At 63.3% G+C, this 27717-nt stretch overlaps 1 protein-coding gene across 1 annotated transcript; it reads right to left on the reverse strand.

Annotated features, from left to right (window-relative positions):
- Window positions 1-11: 11 nt before the first annotated feature.
- On the reverse strand, window positions 12-27717 carry LOC121108129 (matrix metalloproteinase-14-like). Its single transcript, XM_040654997.2, is given in 9 exon segments — window positions 12-1707; window positions 3042-3157; window positions 8860-9007; window positions 12376-12514; window positions 13921-14075; window positions 18045-18206; window positions 22946-23133; window positions 23135-23239; window positions 27573-27717. Coding segments are annotated over 9 exon segments (1500 nt in total). The 5' UTR covers window positions 27692-27717; the 3' UTR covers window positions 12-1339.

Raw genomic sequence — 27717 nt, forward strand, 5'->3', positions numbered from 1 at the left:
CCGCTTGCGAATCATTTCCGGCCATCTTTAATGACCCCATTAATTAATTAAGTACTAATTAGTGTCGTTCAACCCTCCCTCCCGCAGGGGGCGTGGCCCGGCCGCCCCTCCCCCTCCCTTTGGCCCCGCCCCGCGGGATTTTAGGGGGGGGGGGGGGTTCCCATCCCGGTCCATTTGCCCCCAATACAAAAAATACCCCAAAAACGGTAAAAATAAAAAATAAAAAATAAAAAAAAATACCCAAAAAAAGAACGAAAAAAGGGCGCAGGGCCCCGCCCCCCCTCATTTGCATAGCCCCGCCCTGCTGCCTATGTCAGCCAATTGGAGCGCTCCGCGCAGCGGAAGGCTCCGCCCCTTTTTGCTCGGCCACGCCCCCTTTGCGGCGATCGGGCCGCTTTAAGCCCCGCCCACTGGGATTGCACACCAAGCGGGTGGGGTCAGGAGAGGCCACGCCCAGAGCACCATAAAAGGAAAAGGAAGGCGTGGCCGCGCCAAGCCCCGCCCACAGGCCGGGAGAACCGCGCTCCCATTGGTTCCCCTGCCGGGGGATGGGGCGTGGCCATGGGAGGGGATGCGGTTTCAGTGTGGGCGTGGCCTCTTGTTCAGCCAATAGGAAAGGGCCACGATAACGGGAGTGAATAATGGGGAGGAGGGTGGGCGTGGCCTAAGTGGGGGGGGCGTGGCCTGGCAAGGATGGGCGTGGCTTTCTCCCCTTGACCACACACAAGGGGGGAGATGATGGGGGGGGGGAGAAAGAGTGGGCGTGGCTTGCCTGTGCCGGGGGTGGGAGGCGTGGCTTGGGCAGGGTGGGCGTGGTCTGGGTGAGGTGGGCGTGGCCTCCCTTCCCCATAGAGAAGAGTGGGTGAGGCCTGACAGCTCTGAGGGCGTGGCCTGGGATAGGTGGGCGTGGCTTGAGTGGGGCGAGCACCGCCTGATTGTGGGCGGGGCTGGAGTAGTGTGGGCGTGTCACTGGCGGGGTGGGCGTGGCCTGACACGTTGTGGGCGTGGCCTCCCATAGACAACACGGGACGGTGGAGGGGGGCAGTGGGCGTGGCCACGCAGGTCGGGGGCGTGGTCTGTGATTGTGGGCGTGGCTTGGGCAGTGTGGGCGTGTCCTGACATGTTGTGGGCGTGGCCTTGTGGCTCGGGGGCGTGGCCTCTGTCCCATAGACAACACGGGGGGAGTGGGCGTGGCCACGCAGGTCGGGGGCGTGGTGTGTGATTGTGGGCGTGGCTTGGGCAGTGTGGGCGTGGCCTCTCTCCCATTGACAACACGGGAGGGGTGGTGGGGGGAGTGGGCGTGGCCACGCAGGTCTGGGGGGGGTGGGGGGGGCGTGGCCTAAACGCGGGGCAGGAGGGAGCGCTGACAGCGCAGCAGTTTCTTGGGCGCCCCCCGGCGGCGGAACCACAGCACGGCCGCCAGCAGCCCCCCGGCCCCCCCCAGCAGCGCCAGGGGCGTGGCCACCGCTCCGGGCCCCGCCCCTTCCCCGCCCACTTCGATGACGATGACTTCCGTTTCCCCACCCCCCCCCCCGGCGCCCGTTTCCGGCGGGGAAGAGGAAGGGGCGGGGCCAGGGCGGGGTGGTGGGCGGGGCTCCGGGCAGCCCAGCCAATCGCGGAGCAGGGATTTGGGGTAACCCGGGGTGACGCGCAGCTGGCGGTTGTCGAACTGCCAATAGCGGGAGCCCTTCACAAAGTACGTGTAGGCTGCGGGGTCACGGGGTCAGCGGGGGTCACGGGGTCATTAGGGGTCATCAGGGGTCACGGGGTCATCAGGGGTCATGAGGGGTCACGGGGTCATTAGGGGTCATCAGGGGTCACGGGGTCATTAGGGGTCATGAGGGGTCGTGCAGGTCATGCAGCCATGGGGGTCATTGGGGGTCATGGGGGGCCATGGGGTCATTAGGGGTCATGGGGTCATTGGGGGTCATTGGGGGCCACGGGGTCATTAGGGGTCATTAGGGGTCGTGGGGGTCATGCAGCCATTGGGGGGTCATTCGGGGTCACGGGGTCATTCGGGGTCACGGGGTCATCGGGGGTCACGGGGTCATTCGGGGTTATGGGGGTCATTGGGGTCATGCGGTCATTGGGGGTCAGTGGGGGGCAGTGGGGCAAGAAGAGAACACATTGTTAGGACCCACAGCGCCCCATAGCGCCCCATAACACACCCCATACACCCCCGTATCTCCCCACAGCCCCCCCACTGACCCCATAGCCCCCCACTGACCCCATATTCCCTCTACTGACCCCATAACCCCCCCTCCGCCACCCCCATATCCCCCCCACTGACCCCATATCCCCCCATTAACCCCATTGACCCCATAGCCCCTCCCTACTGACCCCATATCCCCCCACTGACCCCATATCCCCTCTACTGACCCCATAACCCCCCCTCCACCGCCCCCCATATCCCCCCGCTGCCCCCATATCCCCCCCCACTGACCCCATTGACCCCATATCCCCCCACTGACCCCATATCCCCCCCACTGACCCCATATCTGCCCCCCACTGACCCTATTGACCCCATATCCGCCCAATTAACCCCATATCCCCCCCACTGACCCTGTATCCCCCCCCCCACTGACCCCATATCCCCCCACTGACCCCATATCCCCCCCCACTGACCCCATTGACCCCATATCCCCCCACTGACCCCATATCCCCCCCACTGACCCTGTATCCCTCCCCCCACTGACCCCATATCTGCCCCCCACTGACCCTATTGACCCCATATCCCCCCACTGACCCCATATCCCCCCCCACTGACCCCATATCTCCCCCCCACTGACCCCATTGACCCCATATCCCCCCACTGACCCCATATCCCCCCCCACTGACCCCATATCCCCCCCACTGACCCCATATCTCCCCCACTGACCCCATCAACCCCATATCCCCCCCACTGACCCCATAACCCCCCCTCCACCACCCCCATATCCCCCCCCGGCTGACCCCACTGACCCCATATCCGCCCCACTGACCCCGTATCTCCCCTACTGACCCCATATCCCCCCCCATTGCCCCCATATCCCCCCCCATACCGTCATCCGACCCCATAAATGCTCCTTGGGGTGATTCGGGGACGCCGCCCCACACGGAAATGCTTTTGGGGTAATCGGGGTCCACCGACTCCGTCTCCTCATTGAACCGGTAGTACCTATGGGGCAGCGCTATGGGGTCGGGGGCCCTATGGGGTCCCTATGGGGCAGCGCTATGGGGTCAGGGTGTCTGGGGGGTCCCTATGGGGCAGCGCTATGAGGTCGGGGGCCCTATGGCGTCCCTATGGGGCAGGGCTATGGGGTCGGGGGCCCTATGGGGTCCCTATGGGGCAGGGCTATGGGGTCGGGGGCCCTATGGGGTCCCTATGGGGCAGGGCTATGGGGTCAGGGGCCCTATGGGGTCCCTATGGGGCAGAGCTATGGGGTTGTGGTCCCTATGGGGCAGGACTATGGGGTTGGGGGCCCTATGGGGTCCCTATGGGGCAGGGCTATGGGGTCGGGGGCCCTATGGGGTCCCTATGGGGCAGAGCTATGGGGTTGTGGTCCCTATGGGGCAGGACTATGGGGTTGGGGGCCCTATGGGGTCCCTATGGGGCAGGACTATGGGGTCGGGGTCCCTATGGGGCAGGGCTATGGGGTCGGGGGCCCTATGGGGTCCCTATAGGGCAGTGCTATGGGGTCGGGGTCCATATAGGGCAGTGCTATAGGGTGAAGAGATGATAGAAAAGCCCCGAAAGGTCCTGGAAGGTCCCAGAAAACCCCAAAAGATCCCAGAAGATCCCAAAAGGTCCTGGAAGGTCCCGAAAGGCCCCAAAAAGTCCTGGAAGGTCCCGAAAGGCCCCAGAAGATCCCAAAAGGTCCTGGAAGGTCCCAAAAGGCCCCAGAAGGTCCTGGAAGGTCCCGAAAGGCCCCAGAAGATCCCAAAAGGCCCCAGAAAAGCACAGAAGGTCCCGAAAGGTCCTGGAAGGTCCCAAGAAAAGGCAGTGTTCTGAAAGATCCCAAACGAACCCCAAAAGGTCCCGGAAGATCCCCAAAACCCCCCCCAAAAAACCCCAGAAAGTCCTGGAAGATACACAAAAGGGTCCTGGAAGGTTCCCAAAGGTCCTGCAAGATCCCTAAAAAAGCCCTAAAAGCCCTCCAAAGGTCCTGGAAGGCCCCCCAAAAAAGCCCCAAAGGTCCTGGCAGATCCTCACAGACCTTGAAGACCTCAAAGGTCCTGGCAGGTCCCTAAAAAGGCCCCAAAGCCCCCCATAGCCCCCCAAAAAGGCCCCAAAGCCCCGCAAAAGCCCCCCAAAAAGGCCCCCCAAAGCCCCCCAAAAGGCCCCAAAAGGTCCTGGAAGATCCCCCAGAAGCCCCCCGCAGCCCCCCGCAGGTCCTGGCAGCTCACAGCACTCACTTGTCCCCCATGAAGGCCCCAAAAGCCCCCCAAAAAGGCCCCCCAAAGGTCCTGGAAGATCCCCAGAAAGCCCCCATTAAGGCCCCAAAAGCCCCCCAGAAAGACCCCAAAAGCCACCCAAAGTCCCCCCAAAAGCCCCCCAAAAGGCCCCCAAAGCCCTCCAAAAAGGCCCCAAAAGCCCCCCAAAAGGCCCCCATGAAGGCCCCAAAAGGCCCGGCAGGTCCTGGCAGCTGACAGCACTCACTTGTCCCCCATTAAAACCCCAAAAGGCCCCAAAAGCCCCCCAAAAAGGCCCCAAAAGGTCCTGGAAGATCCCCAGAAAGCCCCCATTAAGGCCCCAAAAGTCCCCCAAAAGCCCCCCAGAAGCCCTCCGCAGCCCCCCAAAAGGCCCCCAGAAGGCCCGGCAGGTCCTGGCAGCTCAGAGCACTCACTTATCCCCCATGAAGGCCCCAAAAGGCCCCAAAAGGTCCTGGAAGATCCCCAAAAAGCCCCCCAAAAGGCCCCCAGAAGCCCCCCAAAAGGCCCCAAAAGCCCCCCAAAAGGCCCCAGCAGCCCCCCAAAAGGCCCCAGAAGCCCCCATGAAGGCCCCTGCAGCCCCCCAGAAGGCCCCAGCAGCCCCGCGCAGGTCCTGGCAGCTCACAGCACTCACTTGTCCCCCATTAAGGCCCCAGAAGCCCCCCCAAAGCCCCCATGAAGGCCCCAAAAGCCCCCCAGAAGGCCCCAGAAGCCCCCCAAAAGCCCCCGAAAAGGCCCCCTGCAGCCCCCCAAAAGGCCCCAGCAGCCCCCCGCAGGTCCCGGCAGCTCGCAGCACTCACTTGTCCCCCATTAAGGCCCCAAAAGTCCCCCAAAAGGCCCCAAAAGGTCCTGGAAGATCCCCAAAAAGCCCCCCAGAAAGGCCCCAGAAGCCCCCCAAAAGGCCCCAGAAGCCCCCCAAAAGGCCCCAGAAGCCCCCATGAAGGCCCCCGCAGGTCCTGGCAGATCCCCAAAGCCCCGCGCAGGTCCCGGCAGCTCACAGCACTCACTTATCCCCCATGAAGGCCCCAAAAGCCCCCATGAAGGCCCCTGCAGCCCCCCAAAAGGCCCCGATAGCCCTCCAAAAGGCCCCCAAAAGCCCCCAAAGGTCCTGGCAGGTCCCCTAAAAGCCCCCCACAGGTCCTGGCAGCTGTGCACACTCACTTATCCCCCATTAAGGCCCCAAAAGCCCCCCAAAAGGCCCCAGAAGCCCCCCAAAAGGCCCCAGCAGCCCCCCGCAGGTCCTGGCAGCTCACCGCACTCACTTGTCCCCCATGAAGGCCCCAAAAGCCCCCTAAAAGGCCCCAAAAGGTCCTGGAAGATCCCCAGAAGCCCCCCAAAAGGCCCCAAAAGGCCCTGATAGCCCCCCCAGAAGCCCCTCTGCAGCCCCCCAAAAGGCCCCAAAGCCCCGCGCAGGTCCCGGCAGCTCACAGCACTCACTTGTCTGCCATGAAGGCCCCAAAAGCCCCCCTGGAGCCCCCCAAAAGCCCCCCAAAAGGCCCCAGAAGCCCCCCAAAAGGCCCCGATAGCCCCCCAGCAGCCCCCCAAAGCCCCCCCCCAGGTCCCGGCAGCTCACAGCACTCACTTGTCCCCCATGAAGGCCCCAAAAGCCCCCATGAAGGCCCCAAAAGCCCCCCAACGCCCCCAAGAGCCCCCCATGAAGGCCCCAAAAGCCCCCCAAAAGGCCCCGATAGCCCCCCAAAAGGCCCCAAAAGCCCCCCAAAAGGCCCCAGAAGCCCCCATGAAGGCCCCAAAAGCCCCCCAAAAGGCCCCAAAAGCCCCCCAAAAGGCCCCAAAAGGCCCCATGAAGGCCCCAGAAGGCCCCCAAAAGTCCCCCAAAAGGCCCCAAAAGGTCCTGGAAGATCCCCAGAAGGCCCCAAAGCCCCGCGCAGGTCCTGGCAGCTCACAGCACTCACTTGTCCCCCCTGCAGCTCCCCAAAAGCCCCCATGAAGGCCCCAAAAGCCCCCATGAAGGCCCCGATAGCCCCCCAAAAGGCCCCCAAAAGCCCCCCAGAAGCCCCCCAAAAGGCCCCTAAAGGCCCTGATAGCCCCCCAAAAAGACCCCAGCAGCCCCCCAAAAGGCTCCAGAAGCCCCCCAGAAGCCCCCCAAAAGGCCCCAGCAGCCCCCCAGCAGCCCCCCAAAGCCCCGCGCAGGTCCCGGCAGCTCACAGCACTCACTTATCCCCCAGGAAGGCCCCAAAAGCCCCCCAAAAGGCCCCAAAAGGTCCTGGAAGATCCCCAAAAAGCCCCCCAGAAAGGCCCCTGCAGCCCCCATGAAGGCCCCAAAAGCCTCCCAAAAGGCCCCAGAAGCCCCCATGAAGGCCCCAAAAGCCCCCCAGAAGCCCCCCTGCAGTCCCCCAAAAGGCCCCGATAGCCCCCCAAAAGTCCCCCAAAAGGCCCCAAAAGGTCCTGGAAGATCCCCAAAAAGCCCCCCAGAAGGCCCCGATAGCCCCCCAAAAGGCCCTGATAGCCCCCCAAAAGGCCCCAGAAGCCCCCATGAAGGCCCCAAAAGCCCCCATGAAGGCCCCGATAGCCCCCCAAAAGGCCCCCAAAAGCCCCCCAGAAGCCCCCCAAAAGGCCCCCAAAAGCCCCCCCCAGGTCCTGGCAGCTCACAGCACTCACTTGTCCCCCAAAAGGCCCCAAAAGGTCCTGGAAGATCCCCAAAAAGCCCCCCAATAGGTCCCAAAAGCCCCCCTGCAGCCCCCCAAAAGGCCCCAAAAGCCCCCCAAAAGACCCCAGCAGCCCCCCAAAAGGCCCCAGCAGCCCCCCAGCAGCCCCCCAAAGCCCCCCCAGGTCCCGGCAGCTCACAGCACTCACTTGTCCCCCATGAAGGCCCCAAAAGCCCCCCAAAAGGCCCCAAAAGGTCCTGGAAGATCCCCAAAAAGCCCCCCAGAAAGGCCCCAGAAGCCCCCATGAAGGCCCCAAAAGCCCCCCAGAAGCCCCCCTGCAGTCCCCCAAAAGGCCCCGATAGCCCCCCAAAAGTCCCCCAAAAGGCCCCAAAAGGTCCTGGAAGATCCCCAAAAAGCCCCCCAGAAGGCCCCGATAGCCCCCCAAAAGGCCCTGATAGCCCCCCAAAAGGCCCCAGAAGCCCCCATGAAGGCCCCAAAAGCCCCCCAGAAGCCCCCCTGCAGTCCCCCAAAAGGCCCCGATAGCCCCCCAAAAGTCCCCCAAAAGGCCCCAAAAGGTCCTGGAAGATCCCCAAAAAGCCCCCCAGAAGGCCCCGATAGCCCCCCAAAAGGCCCTGATAGCCCCCCAAAAGGCCCCAGAAGCCCCCATGAAGGCCCCAAAAGCCCCCATGAAGGCCCCGATAGCCCCCCAAAAGGCCCCCAAAAGCCCCCCAGAAGCCCCCCAAAAGGCCCCTAAAGGCCCTGATAGCCCCCCAAAAAGACCCCAGCAGCCCCCCAGAAGGCCCCAGAAGCCCCCCAGCAGCCCCCCAAAGCCCCCCCCAGGTCCTGGCAGCTGCGCGCACTCACTTGTCCCCCATGAAGGCCCCAAAAGCCCCCATGAAGGCCCCAAAAGCCCCCCAACGCCCCCAAGAGCCCCCCATGAAGGCCCCAAAAGCCCCCCAAAAGGCCCCGATAGCCCCCCAAAAGCCCCCCAAAAGGCCCCAAAAGGCCCCCAAAGGTCCTGGCAGGTCCCCTAAAAGCCCCCCCCAGGTCCCGGCAGCTCACAGCACTCACTTGTCCCCCAAAAGGCCCCAGAAGCCCCCCAAAAGGCCCCAAAAGGTCCTGGAAGATCCCCAGAAGCCCCCCAAAAGGCCCCAAAAGGTCCTGGAAGATCCCCAAAAAGCCCCCCAATAGGTCCCAAAAGCCCCCCAGCAGCCCCCCAAAAGGCCCCAAAAGCCCCCCAAAAGGCCCTCATAGCCCCCCAGCAGCCCCCCAAAAGGCCCCTGCAGCCCCCAAAAGGCCCCGATAGCCCCCCAAAAGGCCCTGATAGCCCCCCAAAAGGCCCCCAAAAGCCCCCCAGCAGCCCCCCAAAAGGCCCTGATAGCCCCCCAAAAGGCCCCAGCAGCCCCCCAGCAGCCCCCCAAAGCCCCGCGCAGGTCACGGCAGCTGCGCGCACTCACTTGTCCCCCATGAAGGCCCCAAAAGGCCCCCAAAAGCCCCCCAAAAGCCCCCCAAAAGGCCCCGATAGCCCCCCAAAAGGCCCCAATAGCCCCCCAAAAGGCCCCAGCAGCCCCCCAAAAGGCCCCCAAAGCCCCCCAGAAGCCCCCCAAAAGGCCCCAAAAGCCCCCCAAAAGGCCCCGATAGCCCCCCAAAAGACCCCAGCAGCCCCCCAAAAGGCCCCAGAAGCCCCCATTACGGCCCCAAAAGCCCCCCAAAAGGCCCCAAAAGGCCCCAAAAGCCCCCCAAAAGGCCCCGATAGCCCCCCAAAAGGCCCCAATAGCCCCCCAAAAGGCCCCAGCAGCCCCCCAAAAGGCCTCCCCAGGTCCCGGCAGCTCACAGCACTCACTTGTCGCCCCGGAAGAGGTACGTGGCCCCGCTGGGCAGCCACAGCAGCGCGGCGTCGATGCGCTCCGGCAGCCCCCGGCCCACGTCCGGCAGAGCGCGCGGGAAGCCCGGCTGCAGCGCCGCCTCCGAGAACACCCACTGCCGCCCGCCTGCAACCGCACGCACCAGTACGGACCAGTACGGACCAGTACAAACCAGTACGGACCAGTACCGACCAGTACCGACCAGTACACACCGGTACCAACCACTGGTAACCCGGCTGCAGCGCCGCCTCCGAGAACACCCACTGCCGCCCGCCTGCAACCGCACACACCGCTACACACCAGTACGGACCAGTATAAACCAGTACGGACCAGTACCGACCAGTACCGACCAGTACACACCGGTACCAACCACTGGTAACCCGGCTGCAGCGCCGCCTCCGAGAACACCCACTGCCGCCCGCCTGCAACCGCACGCACCAGTACGGACCAGTACGGACCAGTACGGACCAGTACCGACCAGTATAAACCAGTACCGACCAGTACACACCGGTACCAACCACTGGTAACCCGGCTGCAGCGCCGCCTCCGAGAACACCCACTGCCGCCCGCCTGCAACCGCACGCACCACTACACACCAGTACGGACCAGTATAAACCAGTACCGACCAGTACCGACCAGTACCCACCAGTACACACCAGTACCGACCAGTACACACCGGTACCAACCACTGGTAACCCGGCTGCAGCGCCGCCTCCGAGAACACCCACTGCCGCCCGCCTGCAACCGCACGCACCAGTACGGACCAGTACGGACCAGTATAAACCAGTACCAACCAGTACCGACCAGTACACACCGGTACCGACCAGTACGGACCAGTATAAACCAGTACCGACCAGTACGGACCAGTACACACCAGTACCAACCACTGGTAACCCGGCTGCAGCGCCGCCTCCGAGAACACCCACTGCCGCCCGCCTGCAACCGCACACACTGCTACACACCAGTACGGACCAGTATAAACCAGTACCGACCAGTACCCACCAGTACACACCAGTACCGACCAGTACACACCGGTACCAACCACTGGTAACCCGGCTGCAGCGCCGCCTCCGAGAACACCCACTGCTGCCCGCCTGCAACCGCACGCACCAATGCACACCAGTACGGACCAGTATAAACCAGTACGGACCAGTACACACCAGTACCGACCAGTACACACCGGTACCAACCACTGGTAACCCGGCTGCAGCGCCGCCTCCGAGAACACCCACTGCCGCCCGCCTGCAACCGCACACACCGCTACACACCAGTACGGACCAGTATAAACCAGTACGGACCAGTACACACCAGTACGGACCAGTACACACCGGTACCAACCACTGGTAACCCGGCTGCAGCGCCGCCTCCGAGAACACCCACTGCTGCCCGCCTGCAACCGCACGCACCAATGCACACCAGTACGGACCAGTACGGACCAGTGCACACCTGTACTGACCAGTACCCACCAGTATAAACCAGTACCAACCAGTACCCACCGGTACCGACCAGTACGGACCAGTACCGACCAGTACGGACCAGTACAAAACAGTATAAACCAGTACCGACCAGTACAGACCAGTACCAACCAGTACCCACCAGTACTGACCAGTACACACCAGTACGGACCGGTACGGACCAGTACAAACCAGTACGGACCAGTACACACCAGTACCGACCGGTAGAAACCAGTACCGACCAGTATAAACCAGTACTGACCAGTACACACCAGTACGGACCGGTACGGACCAGTACAAACCAGTACGGACCAGTACACACCAGTACGGACCGGTACGGACCAGTACTGACCAGTATGGATCAGTAGGAACCAGTATGGAGCAGTACACACCCGTACCGACCAGTACCGACCAGTACGGACCAGTACCAACCAGTGCACACCAGTACCCACCGGTACCCACCAGTACCCACCAGTACGGACCAGTACCAACCAGTACCCACCGGTACCGACCAGTACCGACCAGTACGGACCAGTACAGACTGGTATGGACCAGTATAAACAAGTATAGACCAGTATGGACCAGTATAAACAAATATAGACCAGTATAGATCAGTAGGAACCAGTAAGGACCAGTATGGACCAGTATGGACCAGTACGGACCAGTACGGACCAGTACACACCAGCACGGACCAGTACACACCAGTGCGGACCAGTACGGACCAGTACCCACCGGTACCGACCAGTACCGACCAGTACGGACCAGTATAAACAAGTATAGACCAGTATAAACCAGTACCGAACATTATAAACCAGTACACACCAGTACGGACCAGTACGGACCAGTACGGACCAGTGCACACCAGTCCTGACCAGTATAAACAAGTATAGACCAGTATAAACCAGTACCAAACATTATAAACCAGTACCAACCAGTACACACCAGTACGGACCAGTACACACCAGTACGGACCAGTACCGACCAGTACACACCAGTACCGACCAGTACAAAACAGTATAAACCAGTACCGACCGGTACGGACCAGTACACACCAGTACGGACCAGTACCAACCAGTACACACCTGTACCAACCAGTACACACCCGTACCGACCGGTACGGACCAGTATAAACAAGTATAGACCAGTATAAACCAGTACCGAACATTATAAACCGGTACACACCAGTACACACCAGTACGGACCAGTACACACCAGTACGGACCAGTACAGACCAGTACACACCAGTACCGACCGGTATAAACCAGTACCGACCAGTATAAACAAGTATAGACCAGTATAAATAAGTATAGACCAGTATAAACCAGTACACACCAGTACCGACCAGTATAAACCAGTACTGACCAGTACCGACCAGTATAAACAAGTATAGACCAGTATAAACCAGTACCGAACATTATAAACCAGTACCAACCGGTATAAACCAGTACCGACCAGTACCAACCAGTACACACCTGTACCGACCAGTACGGACCAGTATAAACCAGTACTGACCAGTACCGACCGGTACCAACCAGTACCGACCAGTATGGAACAGTACAGACCAGTACAAACCAGTATAAACCAGTACTGACCAGTATAAACAAGTATAGACGAGTATGGACCAATACAAACCAGTACGGACCAGTGTGGACCCCACATCCCAGCCCTGACCCCCAAGTGACCTCTGACCCCCGTGACCTCTGACCCCTGTGACCTCGTGACCTCTGACCCCGTGACCCCAACCACACCCACTGTGGTCCCCCCACCCCCCCCAATGACCCCCAAGTGACCCCATAACCCCCTCTGCCCCCCACGTGACCCCCGGTGACCCCGTGACCTCTGACCCCCCGTGACCTCTGACCCCTGTGACCTCGTGACCTCTGACCCCGGTGACCCCAACCACTCCCACTGTGGTCCCCCCATCCCACCCCTCCCCCCTCAATGCCCCCCAACTGACCCCGGACCCCATAACCCCCTCTGCCCCCACGTGACCCTGTGACCTCTGACCCCCCGTGACCTCTGACCCCCGTGACCCCTGACCTTTGAAGAAGACGAACTTGCCGTCCTTCCTCTCATAGGCGGCGTCGATGCTGTGGGGCAGTCCGGGCCACAGCTGCCCCATAGGGAGGGGGTAACCGGGCAGCACCCGGCGCTCCCGCAGCCGCCACAGCCACCGCTCCTGGGGGGCAAATAGGGGGCGCGTGGGGGGAACCGCTGCCCCACGGCTGCCCCATAGACGGCCCATACATAGCCCAGGGCTGCCCCATAGATAGCCCAGAAATAGCCCTTAACAGCCCCATAGCTGCCCCATAGATAGCCCAGAGATAGTCCATGGATAGCCCACAGCTGCCCCATAGCTGCCCCATAAATAGCCCAGAGATAGCCCTTAACAGCCCCATAGCTGCCCCATAGATAGCCCAGAGATAGACCATGGCTGCCCCATAGATAGCCCAGAGCTGCCCCATAGATAACCCACAGCTGCCCCATAGATAGCCCATAGCTGCCCCATAGATAGCCCAGAGATAGCCGAGGGCTGCCCCATAGATAGCCCAGAAATAGCCCAGAGATAGCCCTTAACAACCCCATAGATAGCCCATAACAGCCCCATAGCTGCCCCATAGATAGCCCAAAGCTGCCCCATAGATGGCCCATAGATAGCCCAGAAATAGCCCAGGGCTGCCCCATAGATAGCCCAGAGATGCCCCATAGATAGCACACAGCTGCCCCATAGATAGCCCAGAGATAGCCCTTAACAGCCCCATAGCTGCCCCATAGATAGCCCAAAGCTGCCCCACAGCTGCCCCATAGCTGCCCCATAGATAGCCCAAAGATAGCCCTTAACAGCCCCATAGATAGCCCAGAGCTGCCCCATAGCTGCCCCATAGATAGCCCAGAGATAGTCCATGGATAGCCCACAGCTGCCCCATAGCTGCCCCATAGATAGCCCAAAGCTGCCCCACAGCTGCCCCATAGATAGCCCACAGCTGCCCCATAGCTGTCCCATGGATAGCCCAGAGATAGCCCTTAACAGCACCATAGCTGCCCCATAGATAGCCCACAGCTGCCCCGTAGCTGCCCCATAGATAGCCCATAGATAGCCCAGGGCTGCCCCATAGATAGCCCATAGATAGCCCAGGGCTGCCCCATAGAGAGCCCACAGCTGCCCCATAGCTGCCCCATCGATAGCCCATGGCTGCCCCATAGAGAGCCCACAGCTGCCCCATAGCTGCCCCATAGATAGCCCATGGCTGCCCCATAGAGAGCCCAGAACCACCCCAGCCCCCCAAGCCCCACATCTCAGCCCCACAACCCCCCAGCCCCACATCGCAGCCCCACATCCACCCCACAGCCTGGCCCCACCCCCCCCAGCCCCACATCGCAGCCCCACATCCCCCCCCAGCCCCACATCGCAGCCCCACATCCACCCCCCAGCCCGGCCCCACCCCCCCCCAGCCCCACATCGCAGCCCCACATCCCCCCCCAGCCCCACATCTCAGCCCCACATCTCCCCCCAGCCCCACATCGCAGCCCCACATCCCCCCCCAGCCCCACATCTCAGCCCCACATCCCGCCCCAGCCCCACACCTTGAACACGAACATCTCCCCCCTGAGCACCGCGATGGTATCGAAGCCGCCGTCGCAGATGCGGGGCCCATAGGGGGGGCCGTGGGGCGGCCGGTCGGGGTCGTGGGGCAGCGCTGTGCCGCGGGGGTCCGGGGGGGGCATGTTGGGACCCGGCCCTATGGGGGATGACACGATGTGGGGTGCTGTGGGGCAGCTATGGGGCACTACAGGGTGCTATGGGGCAGTTATGGGGTGCTATGGGGCACTATAGGGTGCTATGGGGCAGTTATGGGGTGCTATGGGGCACATATGGGGTGCTATGGGGCAGATGTGGGGCTCTCTGGGGTGCTATGGGGCACTATGGGGTGCTATGGGGCAGTTATGGGACTCCATGGGGTGCTATGGGGCGCTATGGGGTGCTACGGGGCAGTTATGGGGTGCTATGGGGCAGATGTGGGGTGCTATGGAGTGCTATGGGGCACTACAGGGTGCTATGGGGCACAAAGGAGTGCTATGGGGCAGATATGGGGTGCTATGGGGCAGTTATGGGGTGCTATGGGGCAGATGTGGGGTGCTGTGGGGCGTTATGGGGTGCTATGGGGCAGATGTGGGGTGCTATGGAGTGCTATGGGGCACTATAGGGTGCTATGGGGCACTATGGGGTGCTATGGGGCAGGTATGGGGTGCTATGGGGCAGATATGGGGTGCTATGGGGCAGATGTGGGGCACTATGGGGTGCTATGGGGCACTATGGGGTGCTATGGGGCAGTTATGGGACTCCATGGGGTGCTATGGGGCGCTATGAGGTGCTATGGGGCAGTTATGGGGTGCTATGGGGAAGTTATGGGGTGCTATGGGGCAGATATGGGGTGCTATGGGGCACTATGGGATGCTATGGGGCAGTTATGGCGTGCTATGGGGCAGGTATGGGGTGCTATGGGGCAGATGTGGGGTGCTATGGAGCGCTATGGGGCACTACAGGGTGCTATGGGGCACAAAGGGGTGCTATGGGGCACAAAGGGGTGCTATGGGGCAGATATGGGGTGCTATGGGGCAGATGTGGGGTGCTATGGAGTGCTATGGGGCACTATAGGGTGCTATGGGGCACTATGGGGTGCTATGGGGCAGGTATGGGGTGCTATGGGGCAGATATGGGGTGCTATGGGGCAGATGTGGGGCTCTCTGGGGTGCTATGGGGCGCTATGGGGCAGATGTGGGGCTCTGGGGTGCTATGGGGCAGTTATGGGGTGCTATGGGTCGCTATGGGGCGGTACCGTAGAGCTGCTCTATGGGTTGCTATGGATCTCTCTGGGTCCCTATGTGTCCCTATGGATCTCTATGGGTCCCTATGGGTCCAATGGATCTCTATGGGTCCCTATGGGTCCCTATGGATCTGTATGGGTCCCTATGGGTCCAATGGATCTCTATGGGTCCCTATGTGGGTCGCTATGGGTCGCTATGGGGCGCTATGGGTCGCTATGGGGCGGTACCGTAGAGCTGCTCTATGGGTCCCTATGGGTCCAATGGATCTCTATGGGTCCCTATGTGGGTCGCTATGGGGCGCTGTGGGGCGGTACCGTAGAGCTGCTCTATGGGTCCCTATGGGTCCAATGGATCTCTATGGGTCCCTATGGATCTCTATGGGTCCCTATAGGTCCAATGGATCTCTATGGGTCCCTATGGGTCCCTATGGATCTCTATGGGTCCCTATGGGTCCAATGGATCTCTATGGGTCCCTATGTGGGTCGCTATGGGTCGCTATGGGGCGCTGTGGGGCAGTACCGTAGAGCTGCTCTATGGGTCCCTATGGATCTCTATGGGTCGCTATGGGTCCAATGGATCTCTATGGGTCCCTATGGGTCCCTATGGATCTCTATGGGTCCCTATGGGTCCCTATGGGTCGCTATGGGTCCCTATGGGTCCCTATGGATCTCTATGGGTCCCTATGGGTCCAATGGATCTCTATGGGTTGCTATGGGTCGCTATGGGTTGCTATGGGGCGGTACCGTAGAGCTGCTCTATGGGTTGCTATGGATCTCTATGGGTCCCTATGGGTCCCTATGGATCTCTATGGGTCCCTATGGGTCCAATGGATCTCTATGGGTCCCTATGTGGGTCGCTATGGGTCGCTGTGGGGCAGTACCGTAGAGCTGCTCTATGGGTCGCTATGGGTCGCTATGGGTCGCTGTGGGGCAGTACCGTAGAGCTGCTCTATGGGTCCCTATGGGTCCCTATGGGTCCCTATGGGTCGCTATGGGTCGCTATGGGTCGCTGTGGGGCAGTACCGTAGAGCTGCTCTATGGGTCCCTATGGATCTCTATGGGTCGCTATGGGTCGCTATGGGTCGCTATGGGTCGCTGTGGGGCAGTACCGTAGAGCTGCTCTATGGGTTGCTATGGATCTCTATGGGTCGCTATAGATCTCTATGAGTCCCTATGGGTCCAATGGATCTCTATGGGTCGCTATGGGTCCAATGGATCTCTATGGGTCCCTATGTGGGTCCCTATGGGTTGCTATGGGTCGCTATGGGTCGCTGTGGGGCGGTACCGTAGAGCTGCTCTATGGGTCGCTATGGGTCCAATGGATCTCTATGGGTCGCTATGGGTCGCTGTGGGTCGCTGTGGGTCGCTATGGGGCGGTACCGTAGAGCTGCTCTATGGGTCCCTATGGGTCCAATGGATCTCTATGGGTCCCTATGTGGGTCCCTATGGGTTGCTATGGGTCGCTATGGGTCGCTGTGGGTCGCTGTGGGTCGCTATGGGGCGGTACCGTAGAGCTGCTCTATGGGTCGCTATGGATCTCTATGGGTCGCTATGGGTCGCTATGGGTCGCTGTGGGGCAGTACCGTAGAGCTGCTCTATGGGTCCCTATGGGTCCAATGGATCTCTATGGGTCGCTATGGGTCGCTGTGGGGCAGTACCGTAGAGCTGCTCTATGGGTCGCTATGGGGCGCTATGGGTTGCTATGGGGCGCTATGGGTCGCTATGGGGCGGTACCGTAGAGCTGCTCTATGGGTCGGTATGGGTCGCTATGGGGCGCTATGGGGCGGTACCGTAGAGCTGCTCTATGGGTCCCTATGGGTCCCTATGGGTCGCTATGGGTCGCTATGGGGTGCTGTGGGGCAGTACTGTAGAGCTGCTCTATGGGTCCCTATGGGTCCCTATGGGTCCAATGGATCTCTATGGGTTGCTATGGGTCGCTATGGGGCGCTATGGGGCGGTACCGTAGAGCTGCTCTATGGGTCCCTATGGGTCGCTATGGGTCGCTATGGGTCGCTATGGGTCGCTGTGGGGCGGTACCGTAGAGCTGCTCTATGGGTCGCTATGGGGCGCTATGGGTTGCTATGGGGCGCTATGGGTCGCTATGGGGCGGTACCGTAGAGCTGCTCTATGGGTCGGTATGGGTCGCTATGGGGCGCTATGGGGCGGTACCGTAGAGCTGCTCTATGGGTCCCTATGGGTCCCTATGGGTCGCTATGGGTCGCTATGGGGTGCTGTGGGGCAGTACTGTAGAGCTGCTCTATGGGTCCCTATGGGTCCCTATGGGTCCAATGGATCTCTATGGGTTGCTATGGGTCGCTATGGGGCGCTATGGGGCGGTACCGTAGAGCTGCTCTATGGGTCCCTATGGGTCGCTATGGGTCGCTATGGGTCGCTGTGGGTCGCTGTGGGGCAGTACCGTAGAGCTGCTCTATGGGTCCCTATGGGTCCAATGGATCTCTATGGGTCCCTATGGGTCCCTATGGATCTCTATGGGTCCAATGGATCTCTATGGGTCGCTATGGGTTGCTATGGATCTCTATGGGTCCCTATGGGTCTCTATGGATCTCTATGGGTCCCTGTGGGTCCAATGGATCTCTATGGGTCCCTATGGGTCCAATGGATCTCTATGGGTCCCTATGGGTCCCTATGGATCTCTATGGGTCCCTATGGGTCCAATGGATCTCTATGGGTCCCTATGTGGGTCCCTATGGGTTGCTATGGGTCGCTATGGGTCGCTGTGGGTCGCTGTGGGGCAGTACCGTAGAGCTGCTCTATGGGTCCCTATGGGTCCAATGGATCTCTATGGGTCCCTATGGGTCCAATGGATCTCTATGGGTCGCTATGGGGCGCTATGGGTCGCTATGGGTCGCTGTGGGGCGGTACCGTAGAGCTGCTGGATGCCGCGGCGGTCGTCGTCGGGCAGCACGAAGGGGGCGGTGTCCATCCATTGGTAGAAGGGCGCCATGACGGCCGAGGGGTCGCTGGAGTGCTCCAGGCCCAGCGCGTGGCCCAGCTCGTGCAGCGCCACCAGGAACACGTCGTGACCTCACGGGCAGTGCGGGCACCGCGTCACGGCGGGCACGGGGTCGGGGGGTCATGGGGTCACGGGGTCACGGGGGGTCACGGGGTCACAGGGGGCACGGGGTCACAGGGGGCACGGGGTCACAGGGCACACAGGGGGTTATGGGGGTGGGGGGTCACGGGGTCAGGGGGTCACAGGGGGGCACAGGGGTCATGGGGTCACGGGGTCACGGGGGGTCATGGGGTCACAGGGGGCACGGGGGGTTATGGGGGCGTAGGGGGGCATGGGGTCAGGGGGGGCATGGGGGTGGGGGGGGGTGAGGGGTCACGGGGTCACGGGGGGCACGGGGTCAGGGGGTCACGGGGTCAGGGGGGGTCATGGGGGGGCACGGGGGGTTATGGGGGCGTGGGGGGGTGAGGGGTCACGGGGGGTCATGGGGTCAGGGGGGGCACGGGGTCAGGGGGGGTCACGGGGGGGCTCGGGGGGTCACGGGGTCATGGGGGGCACGGGGGGTCATGGGGTCACGGGGTCACGGGGGGTCATGGGGTCAGGGGGTCAGGGGGGCACGGGGTCACGGGGGGTTATGGGGGTCATGGGGTCACAGGGGGGCACGGGGTCAGGGGGTCACGGGGTCAGGGGGGGTCATGGGGGGGCACGGGGGGTTATGGGGGGTCACGGGGGGTCATGGGGTCAGGGGGGGCACGGGGTCAGGGGGGGTCATGGGGGTGGGGGGGTGAGGGGTCATGGGGTCACGGGGGGGGCACGGGGTCAGAGGGGGGCATGGGGTCATGGGGTCACGGGGGGGCACGGGGTCATGGGGGGTCACAGGGTCACAGGGGGGCACGGGGTCACAGGGAGCATGGGGGGTTATGGGGAGGTAGGGGGGTGAGGGGTCACGGGGGACACGGGGTCACGGGGTCACGGGGGGGCTCGGGGGGTCACGGGGTCATGGGGGGCACGGGGGGTCATGGGGTCACGGGGTCACGGGGGGGTCATGGGGTCAGGGGGTCACAGGGGGGGCACGGGGTCACGGGGGGGGCATGGGGGGTTATGGGGTCAGGGGGTCACAGGGTCACAGGGGGTCACGGGGTCATGGGGGGCATGGGGGGTCACGGGGGGTTGGGGGTCATGGGGGGTTGGTGGTCACGGGGGGTCATGGGGTCACAGGGTCACAAGGGGTCACTGGGGGTCATGGGGTCACGGGGGGGCACAGGGTCACTGGGGGTCATGGGGTCACGGGGGGGCACGGGGTCATGGGGGGCACAGGGGGCACGGAGTCACAGGGGGGCACAGGGGGGCACGGGGTCAGGGGGGGTCATGGGGGGTTGGTGGTCATGGGGGGTCATGGGGGCGTAGGGGGGCACAGGGTCACGGGGGGCACGGGGGGGCACGGGGGGGCACAGGGTCATGGGGGGTCATGGGGGTGGGGGGGGTGAGGGGTCATGGAGGGTCATGGGGGGCACGGGGGGTCATGGGGTCACAGGGGGTCATTGGGGTGGGGGGTCATGGGGGTGGGGCGGGTGAGGGGTCATGGGGTCACAGGGGGGCACGGGGGGTCACGGGGTCACAGGGTCAGGGGGGGTCATGGGGTCAGGGGGTCACGGGGGGGCACGGGGGGTCACGGGGTCACGGGGTCATGGGGTCACGGGGGGTCATGGGGTCAGGGGGTCACAGGGGGGGCACGGGGTCACGGGGTCATGGGGGGCACGGGGGGGTCATGGGGTCACGGGGGGCCCGGGGTTCATGGGGTCACGGGGGGGGCACGGGGTCAGGGGGTCACGGGGTCAGGGGGGGTCATGGGGGGGCACAGGGGGTTATGGGGGCGTGGGGGGGTGAGGGGTCACGGGGGGTCATGGGGTCAGGGGGGGTCACGGGGGGTCATGGGGGCACGGGTCAGGGGGTCACGGGGGGTCACGGGGGGGCACGGGGGGGGGCACGGGGTCACGGGGGGGCAAAGGGGGGCACGGGGGGTTATGGGGGATCAGGGGGTCATGGGGGGTTATGAGGGGTGGGGGGGCACGGGGTCACAGGGGGGCACAGGGCCAGGGGGGGTCACGGGGGGTCATGGGGGCACAGGGGGGCAGAGGGTCACTGGGGGTTGGGGGGTTATGGGGGGTCACGGGGTCAGGGGGGGTCACGGGGGGTCAGGGGGGGTCACGGGGGGGCACAGGGTCAGGGGGGGTCATGGGGGCGTGGGGGCCTGGGGACGTGGGGGGTCATGGGGGGTCAGGGTCACAGGGGGGCATGGGGTCACGGGGGGTCACGGGGTCACAGGGGGGTCATGGGGGGTCATGGGGTCACAGGGGGTCATGGGGGGTTGCGGGGTTAAGGGGGGTCACGAGGTCACAGGGGGTCACAGGGCCAGGGGGGGTCACGGGGGGTCATGGGGTCACAGGGGGGCAGAGGGTCACTGGGGGTCATGGGGGTGTGGGGGGGTTATGGGGGTGTGGGGGGTCATGGGGTCACAGGGGGGTCACGGGGGGTTATGGGGGCGTGGGGGGTCATGGGGTCATGGGGGGCACGGGGGGTCAGGGGGGGTGGGGGGTCATGGGGTCACGGGGGGTCATGGGGGGGCAGGGAGGGTATGGGGGCATGGGGGTTCATGGGGGCACGGGGGGGCACGGGGTCAGGGGGGGTCACGGGGGGTCATGGGGGTGTGGGGGGGTTATGGGGGTGTGGGGGGTCAATGGGGATCAATGGGAGTTAATGGGGGTCAATGGGGATCAATGGGAATCAATGGGGGTCCGTGGGGGTCAATGGGGGTCAATGGGGATCAATGGGGATCAATGGGAGTCAATGGGGGTCAATGGGAATCAATGGGGATCAATGGAAGTCAATGGGGGTCAATGGGGATCAATGGGGATCAATGGGGGTCAATGGGAATCAATGGGGATCAATGGGGATCAATGGAAGTCAGTGGGGGTCAATGGGGATCAATGGGGATCAATGGGGGTCAATGGGAATCAATGGGGATCAATGGGGGTCAATGGGGGTCAATGGGGGTCAATGGGGATCAATGGGGGTCAATGGGGATCAATGGGGATCAATGGAGGTCAATGGGTCCCTATGGGTCCCTATGGGTCCAACGTCCCTCTATGGGTCCCTATTGGTCTCTATGGGTCCCTATGGGTCCAACGTCCCTCTATGTGTCCCTATGTGTCCCTACGTGTCCCTATGGGTCCCTATGGGTCCAATGCTACTCTATGGGTCCCTATTGGTCTCTATGGGTCCCTATGGGTCCAATGTCCCTCTATGGGTCCCTATTGGTCTCTATGGGTCCCTATGGGTCCAATGTCCCTCCCTGTGTCCCTATGGGTCCCTATGGGTCCAATGTCCCTCCATGTGTCCCTATGGATCCCTATGGGTCCAATGTCCCTCTATGGGTCCCTATTGGTCTCTATGGGTCCCTATTGGTCTCTATGGGTCCCTATGGGTCCAATGTCCCTCTATGTGTCCCCATGGGTCCAAAGTCACTCTATGGGTCCCTATTGGTCCCTATGGGTCCCTATGGGTCCAATGTCCCTCTATGGGTCCCTATGGGTCCAACGTCACTCTATGGGTCCCTATGTGTCCCTACGTGTCCCTATGGGTCCCTATGGGTCCAATGCTACTCTATGGGTCCCTATTGGTCTCTATGGGTCCCTATGGGTCCAATGTCCCTCTATGGGTCCCCATGGGTCCAATATCCCTCTATGGGTCCCTATTGGTCTCTATGGGTCCCTATGGGTCCAATGTCCCTCTATGGGTCCCCATGGGTCCAATGTCCCTCTATGGGTCCCTATTGGTCCCTATGGGTCCCTATGGGTCCAATGTCCCTCTATGCGTCCCCATGGGTCCAATGTCACTCTATGGGTCCCTATTGGTCCCTATGGGTCCAATGCTACTCTATGGGTCCCTATTGGTCTCTATGGGTCCCTATGGGTCCAATGCTACTCTATGGGTCCCTATTGGTCTCTATGGGTCCCTATGGGTCCAACGTCCCTCTATGTGTCCCTATGTGTCCCTACGTGTCCCTATGGGTCCCTATGGGTCCAATGCTACTCTATGGGTCCCTATTGGTCTCTATGGGTCCCTATGGGTCCAATGTCCCTCTATGGGTCCCTATTGGTCTCTATGGGTCCCTATGGGTCCAATGTCCCTCCCTGTGTCCCTATGGGTCCCTATGGGTCCAATGTCCCTCCATGTGTCCCTATGGATCCCTATGGGTCCAATGTCCCTCTATGGGTCCCTATTGGTCTCTATGGGTCCCTATTGGTCTCTATGGGTCCCTATGGGTCCAATGTCCCTCTATGTGTCCCCATGGGTCCAAAGTCACTCTATGGGTCCCTATTGGTCCCTATGGGTCCCTATGGGTCCAATGTCCCTCTATGGGTCCCTATGGGTCCAACGTCACTCTATGGGTCCCTATGTGTCCCTACGTGTCCCTATGGGTCCCTATGGGTCCAATGCTACTCTATGGGTCCCTATTGGTCTCTATGGGTCTCTATTGGTCTCTATGGGTCCCTATGGGTCCAATGTCCCTCTATGTGTCCCCATGGGTCCAAAGTCACTCTATGGGTCCCTATTGGTCCCTATGGGTCCCTATGGGTCCAATGTCCCTCTATGGGTCCCTATGTGTCCCTACGTGTCCCTATGGGTCCCTATGGGTCCAATGCTACTCTATGGGTCCCTATTGGTCTCTATGGGTCTCTATTGGTCTCTATGGGTCCCTATGGGTCCAATGCTACTCTATGTGTCCCTATGGGTCCCGACCCCCCCCTACCGCTGAGGTCGTCGTTGCGCGTGGTCCAGGGCTCGGCGCCGTCGAAGTGCGTGTCCCCCCCGATGTGGGGCCCGGGGAAGTAGGCGTGGGCCAGGAACCCCCCCTCGCCGTCGAAGGGGGAGCTGTCGCCGTGGAAGCCCTCGGCGAAGAAGAGGACGATGTCGGCGGGGGGGGGCGGCGCCGGGGGGCACTTCCCGGAAGCGCAGTGGGGTGACGGACGCCCACACCCCGAAGGCGCGGAGGATGGCAGCGCGGGTGGCCGCCTCCCCCACCTTCGGGGTGTGGTTCTGCAGGCTGTGGGGCAGAGATGGGGGTCAGGGCTGTGGGGTGTGGGGTGTGGGGGGCTATGGGGTGTGGGGTGTGGGGTATGGGGGGGTTATGGGGTATGGGGTGTGGGGGCAGAGATCGGGGTCAGGGGGGGGCTATGGGTTGGGGTGTGGGGTATGGGGGGGGTATGGGGTGCGGTTCTGCAGGCTGTGGGGCAGAGATGGGGGTCAGGGCTGTGGGGTGTGCAGGGGTTATGGGGTATGGGGTGTGGTTCTGCAGGCTGTGGGGCAGAGATGGGGGTCAGAGGGGGTGTGGGGTGTGGGGTATGGGGGGGTTATGGGGTGTGGGGTGTGGTTCTGCAGGCTGTGGGGCAGAGATGGGGGTCAGGGCTGTGGGGTGGGGTGTGGGGTGTGGGGTATGGGGGGGTATGGGGTAAGGGGTGTGGGGTATGGGGGGGGTTATGGGGTATGGGGTGTGGGGGCAGAGATCGGGGTCAGGGGGGGCTATGGGTTGGGGTGTGGGGTGTGGGGGGGTATGGGGTGTGGTTCTGCAGGCTGTGGGGCAGAGATGGGGGTCAGGGGGGGTGTGGGGTGTGGGGTATGGGGGGGTTATGGGGTGTGGGGTGTGGTTCTGCAGGCTGTGGGGCAGAGATGGGGGTCAGGGCTGTGGGGTGGGGTGTGGGGTGTGGGGTATGGGGGGGTTATGGGGTATGGGGTGTGGGGGCAGAGATCGGGGTCAGGGGGGGCTATGGGTTGGGGTGTGGGGTGTGGGGGGGTATGGGGTGTGGTTCTGCAGGCTGTGGGGCAGAGATGGGGGTCAGGGGGGGTGTGGGGTGTGGGGTATGGGGGGGTTATGGGGTGTGGGGTGTGGTTCTGCAGGCTGTGGGGCAGAGATGGGGGTCAGGGCTGTGGGGTGGGGTGTGGGGTGTGGGGTATGGGGGGGTATGGGGTAAGGGGTGTGGGGTATGGGGGGGTTATGGGGTATGGGGTGTGGGGGCAGAGATCGGGGTCAGGGGGGGCTATGGGTTGGGGTGTGGGGTGTGGGGGGGTATGGGGTGTGGTTCTGCAGGCTGTGGGGCAGAGATGGGGGTCAGGGGGGTGTGGGGTGTGGGGGGCTATGGGGTGTGGGGTGTGGTTCTGCAGGCTGTGGGGCAGACATCGGGGTCAGGGGGGTGTGGGGGGGATGGGGGGCTATGGGGTGTGGGGTGTGGTTCTGGAGGCTGTGGGGCAGAGATGGGGGTCAGGGGGGGCTGTGGGGTGGGGTGTGGGGGGGTATGGGGGGCTATGGGGTGTGGGGTGTGCGGGGGTTATGGGGTATGGGGTGTGGTTCTGCAGGCTGTGGGGCAGACATCGGGGTCAGGGCTGTGGGGTGTGCAGGGGTTATGGGGTATGGGGTGTGGTTCTGCAGGCTGTGGGGCAGAGATGGGGGTCAGGGGGGGTGTGGGGTGTGGTTCTGCAGGCTGTGGGGCAGACATCAGGGTCAGGGCTGTGGGGTGGGGTGTGGGGTGTGGGGGGGATGGGGGGCTATGGGGTGTGGGGTGTGGTTCTGAAGGCTGTGGGGCAGAGATGGGGGTCAGGGGGGGTGTGGGGTGTGGGGTATGGGGGGGTTATGGGGTATGGGGGGGTTATGGGGTGTGGGGTGTGGGGTGTGGGGGGCTATGAGGTGTGGTTCTGCAGGCTGTGGGGCAGAGGTCAGGGTCAGGGGGGGCTGTGGGGTGTGGGGGGCTATGGGGTGTGGGGTGTGGGGGGCAGAGGTCGGGGTCAGGGGGGCTATAGGGTGGGGTGTGGGGGGGGATGGGGGGCTATGGGGTATGGGGTGTGGTTCTGCAGGCTGTGGGGCAGAGATGGGGGTCAGGGGGGGGGGGGCTGTGGGGTATGGGGGGGGTTATGGGGTATGGGGTGTGGTTCTGCAGGCTGTGGGGCAGATATGGGGGTCAGGGCTGTGGGGTGTGGGGGGGGATAGGGGGCCTATGGCGTGTGGGGTATGGGGGGTTATGGGGTATGGGGGGGGATGGGAAGGTATGGGGTGTGGGGTGTGGGGTATGGGGGGGTATGGGGTATGGGAGGGTTATAGGGTGTGGGGGGGGGATGGGGGGGTATGGGGTGTGGGGTGTGGGGTATGGGGGGTTATGGGGTATGGGGTGTGGTTCTGCAGGCTGCGGGGCAGACATCGGGGTCAGAGCCGTGGGGTGTGGGGGGCTATGGGGTGTGGGGTGTGCGGGGGTTATGGGGTATGGGGGGGATGAGAGGGTTATGGGGTGTGGGGTGTGGTTCTGCAGGCTGAGGGGCAGAGATGGGGGTCAGGGCTGTGGGGTGTGGGGTGTGGTTCTGCAGGCTGTGGGGCAGACATCGGGGTCAGGGCTGTGGGGTGTGGGGTGGGGTGTGGGGTGTGGGGGGGTTATGGGGTATGGGGGGGTTATGGGGTGTGGGGGGGGTTATGGGGTATGGGGTGTGGTTCTGAAGGCTGTGGGGCAGAGATCGGGGTCAGGGCTGTGGGGTGGGGTGTGGGGGGGATGGGGGGCTATGGGGTGTGGGGTGTGGTTCTGCAGGCTGTGGGGCAGACATCGGGGTCAGGGCTGTGGGGTGTGGGGTGGGGTGTGGGGTTGTGGGGGGGTTATGGGGTATGGGGGGGGTTATGGGGTGTGGGGGGGGTTATGGGGTATGGGGTGTGGTTCTGAAGGCTGTGGGGCAGAGATCGGGGTCAGGGCTGTGGGGTGGGGTGTGGGGGGGATGGGGGGCTATGGGGTGTGGGGTGTGGTTCTGCAGGCTGTGGGGCAGAGATGGGGGTCAGGGCTGTGGGGTGTGGGGTGTGGGGGGGATGGGGGGCTATGGGGTGTGGGGTGTGGGGGGGTTAAGGGGTATGGGGTGTGGTTCTGCAGGCTGTGGGGCAGACATTGGGGTCAGGGCTGTGGGGTGTGGGGGCAGAGATCGGGGTCAGGGGGGGCTGTCGGGTGGGGTGTGGGGTGTGGGGGTGTTATGGGGTATGGGGGGTTATGGGGTATGGGGTGTGGTTCTGCAGGCTGCGGGGCAGACATCGGGGTCAGAGCCATGGGGTGTGGGGGGCTATGGGGTGTGGGGTGTGCGGGGGTTATGGGGTATGGGGGGGATGAGAGGGTTATGGGGTGTGGGGTGTGGTTCTGCAGGCTGAGGGGCAGAGATGGGGGTCAGGGGGGGTGTGGGGTGTGGTTCTGCAGGCTGTGGGGCAGACATCGGGGTCAGGGCTGTGGGGTGTGGGGGGCTATGGGGTGTGGGGTGTGGGGTATGGGGGGGTATGGGGTATGGGGTGTGGTTCTGAAGGCTGTGGGGCAGAGATGGGGGTGAGGGCTGTGGGGTGTGGGGGGGTTATGGGGTATGGGGGGGATGGGAGGGATATGGGGTGTGGGGTGTGGTTCTGCAGGCTGTGGGGCAGAGATGGGGGTCAGGGGGGGTGTGGGGTGGGGTGTGGGGTATGGGGGGGGTTATGGGGTATTGGGGGGTTATGGGGTGTGGGGGGGTTGGGGGGGTATGGGGTGTGGTTCTGCAGGCTGTGGGGCAGACATTGGGGTCAGGGCTGTGGGGTGTGGGGGGCTATGGGGTGTGGGGAGGGATGGGGGAGATGGGGTGTGGGGTATGGGGGGGGTTATGGGGTAGGGGGGGTTATGGGGTATGGGGTGTGGTTCTGCAGGCTGTGGGGCAGAGATGGGGGTCAGGGCTGTGGGGTGTGGGGGGGGGTTATGGGGTATGGGGGGGATGGGAGGGTTATGGGGTGTGGGGTGTGGTTCTGCAGGCTGTGGGGCAGAGATGGGGGTCGGGGGGGGCTGTGGGGTGTGGGGGGATACCCCATGGCCCCCCCTACAGCCCCCATATCCCCCCCCAGCCCCTTATACTCCCCCCCCATCCCCCCATCTCCCCCCCCATCCCCCCATCTCCCCCCCATCCCCCCATCTCCCCCCCAGCCCCCCATATTCCCCCTCCAGCCCCCCATATCCCACCCCCCAGCCCCCCATCTCCCCCCATATTCCCCCCCCATCCCCCCATCTCCCCCCCAGCCCCCCATATTCCCCCCACAGCCCCCCATGTCCCCCCCCCATCCCCCCATCCCCCCATATTCCCCCCCCAGCCCTCCATCTCCCCTCCAGCCCCCCATCTCCCCCCTCTACCCCCCATATTCCCCCCCCAGCCCCCCATATCTCCCCCCAGCCCCCCATCTCCCCCCATATCCCCCCCCATCCCCCCATCTCCCCCCCCCATCCCCCCAGCCCCCCATATTCCACCCCCAGCCCCCCATATCCCCCCCCATCCCCCCATCCCCCCATATCCCCCCCCATCCCCCCATCCCCCCACATCCCCCCCCAGCCCCCCATGTCCCCCCAGCCCCCCACCAGAAGGTGATGTCGCGCTGCTCCCACTTGGAGCCCTGAATGGCGTAACGGCGGCGCCTCACGTTGGCCTTCACCTCCGCCCCAAAGCGGTCCGGGACCCCACAGCGGGGGCGCTTCATGGCCCTGGGGGGGGCGAGGGGGGGCG

This window comes from Gallus gallus, chromosome 35 (assembly GCF_016699485.2).
Source record: "Gallus gallus isolate bGalGal1 chromosome 35, bGalGal1.mat.broiler.GRCg7b, whole genome shotgun sequence".
Classification (NCBI taxonomy): domain Eukaryota; kingdom Metazoa; phylum Chordata; class Aves; order Galliformes; family Phasianidae; genus Gallus; species Gallus gallus.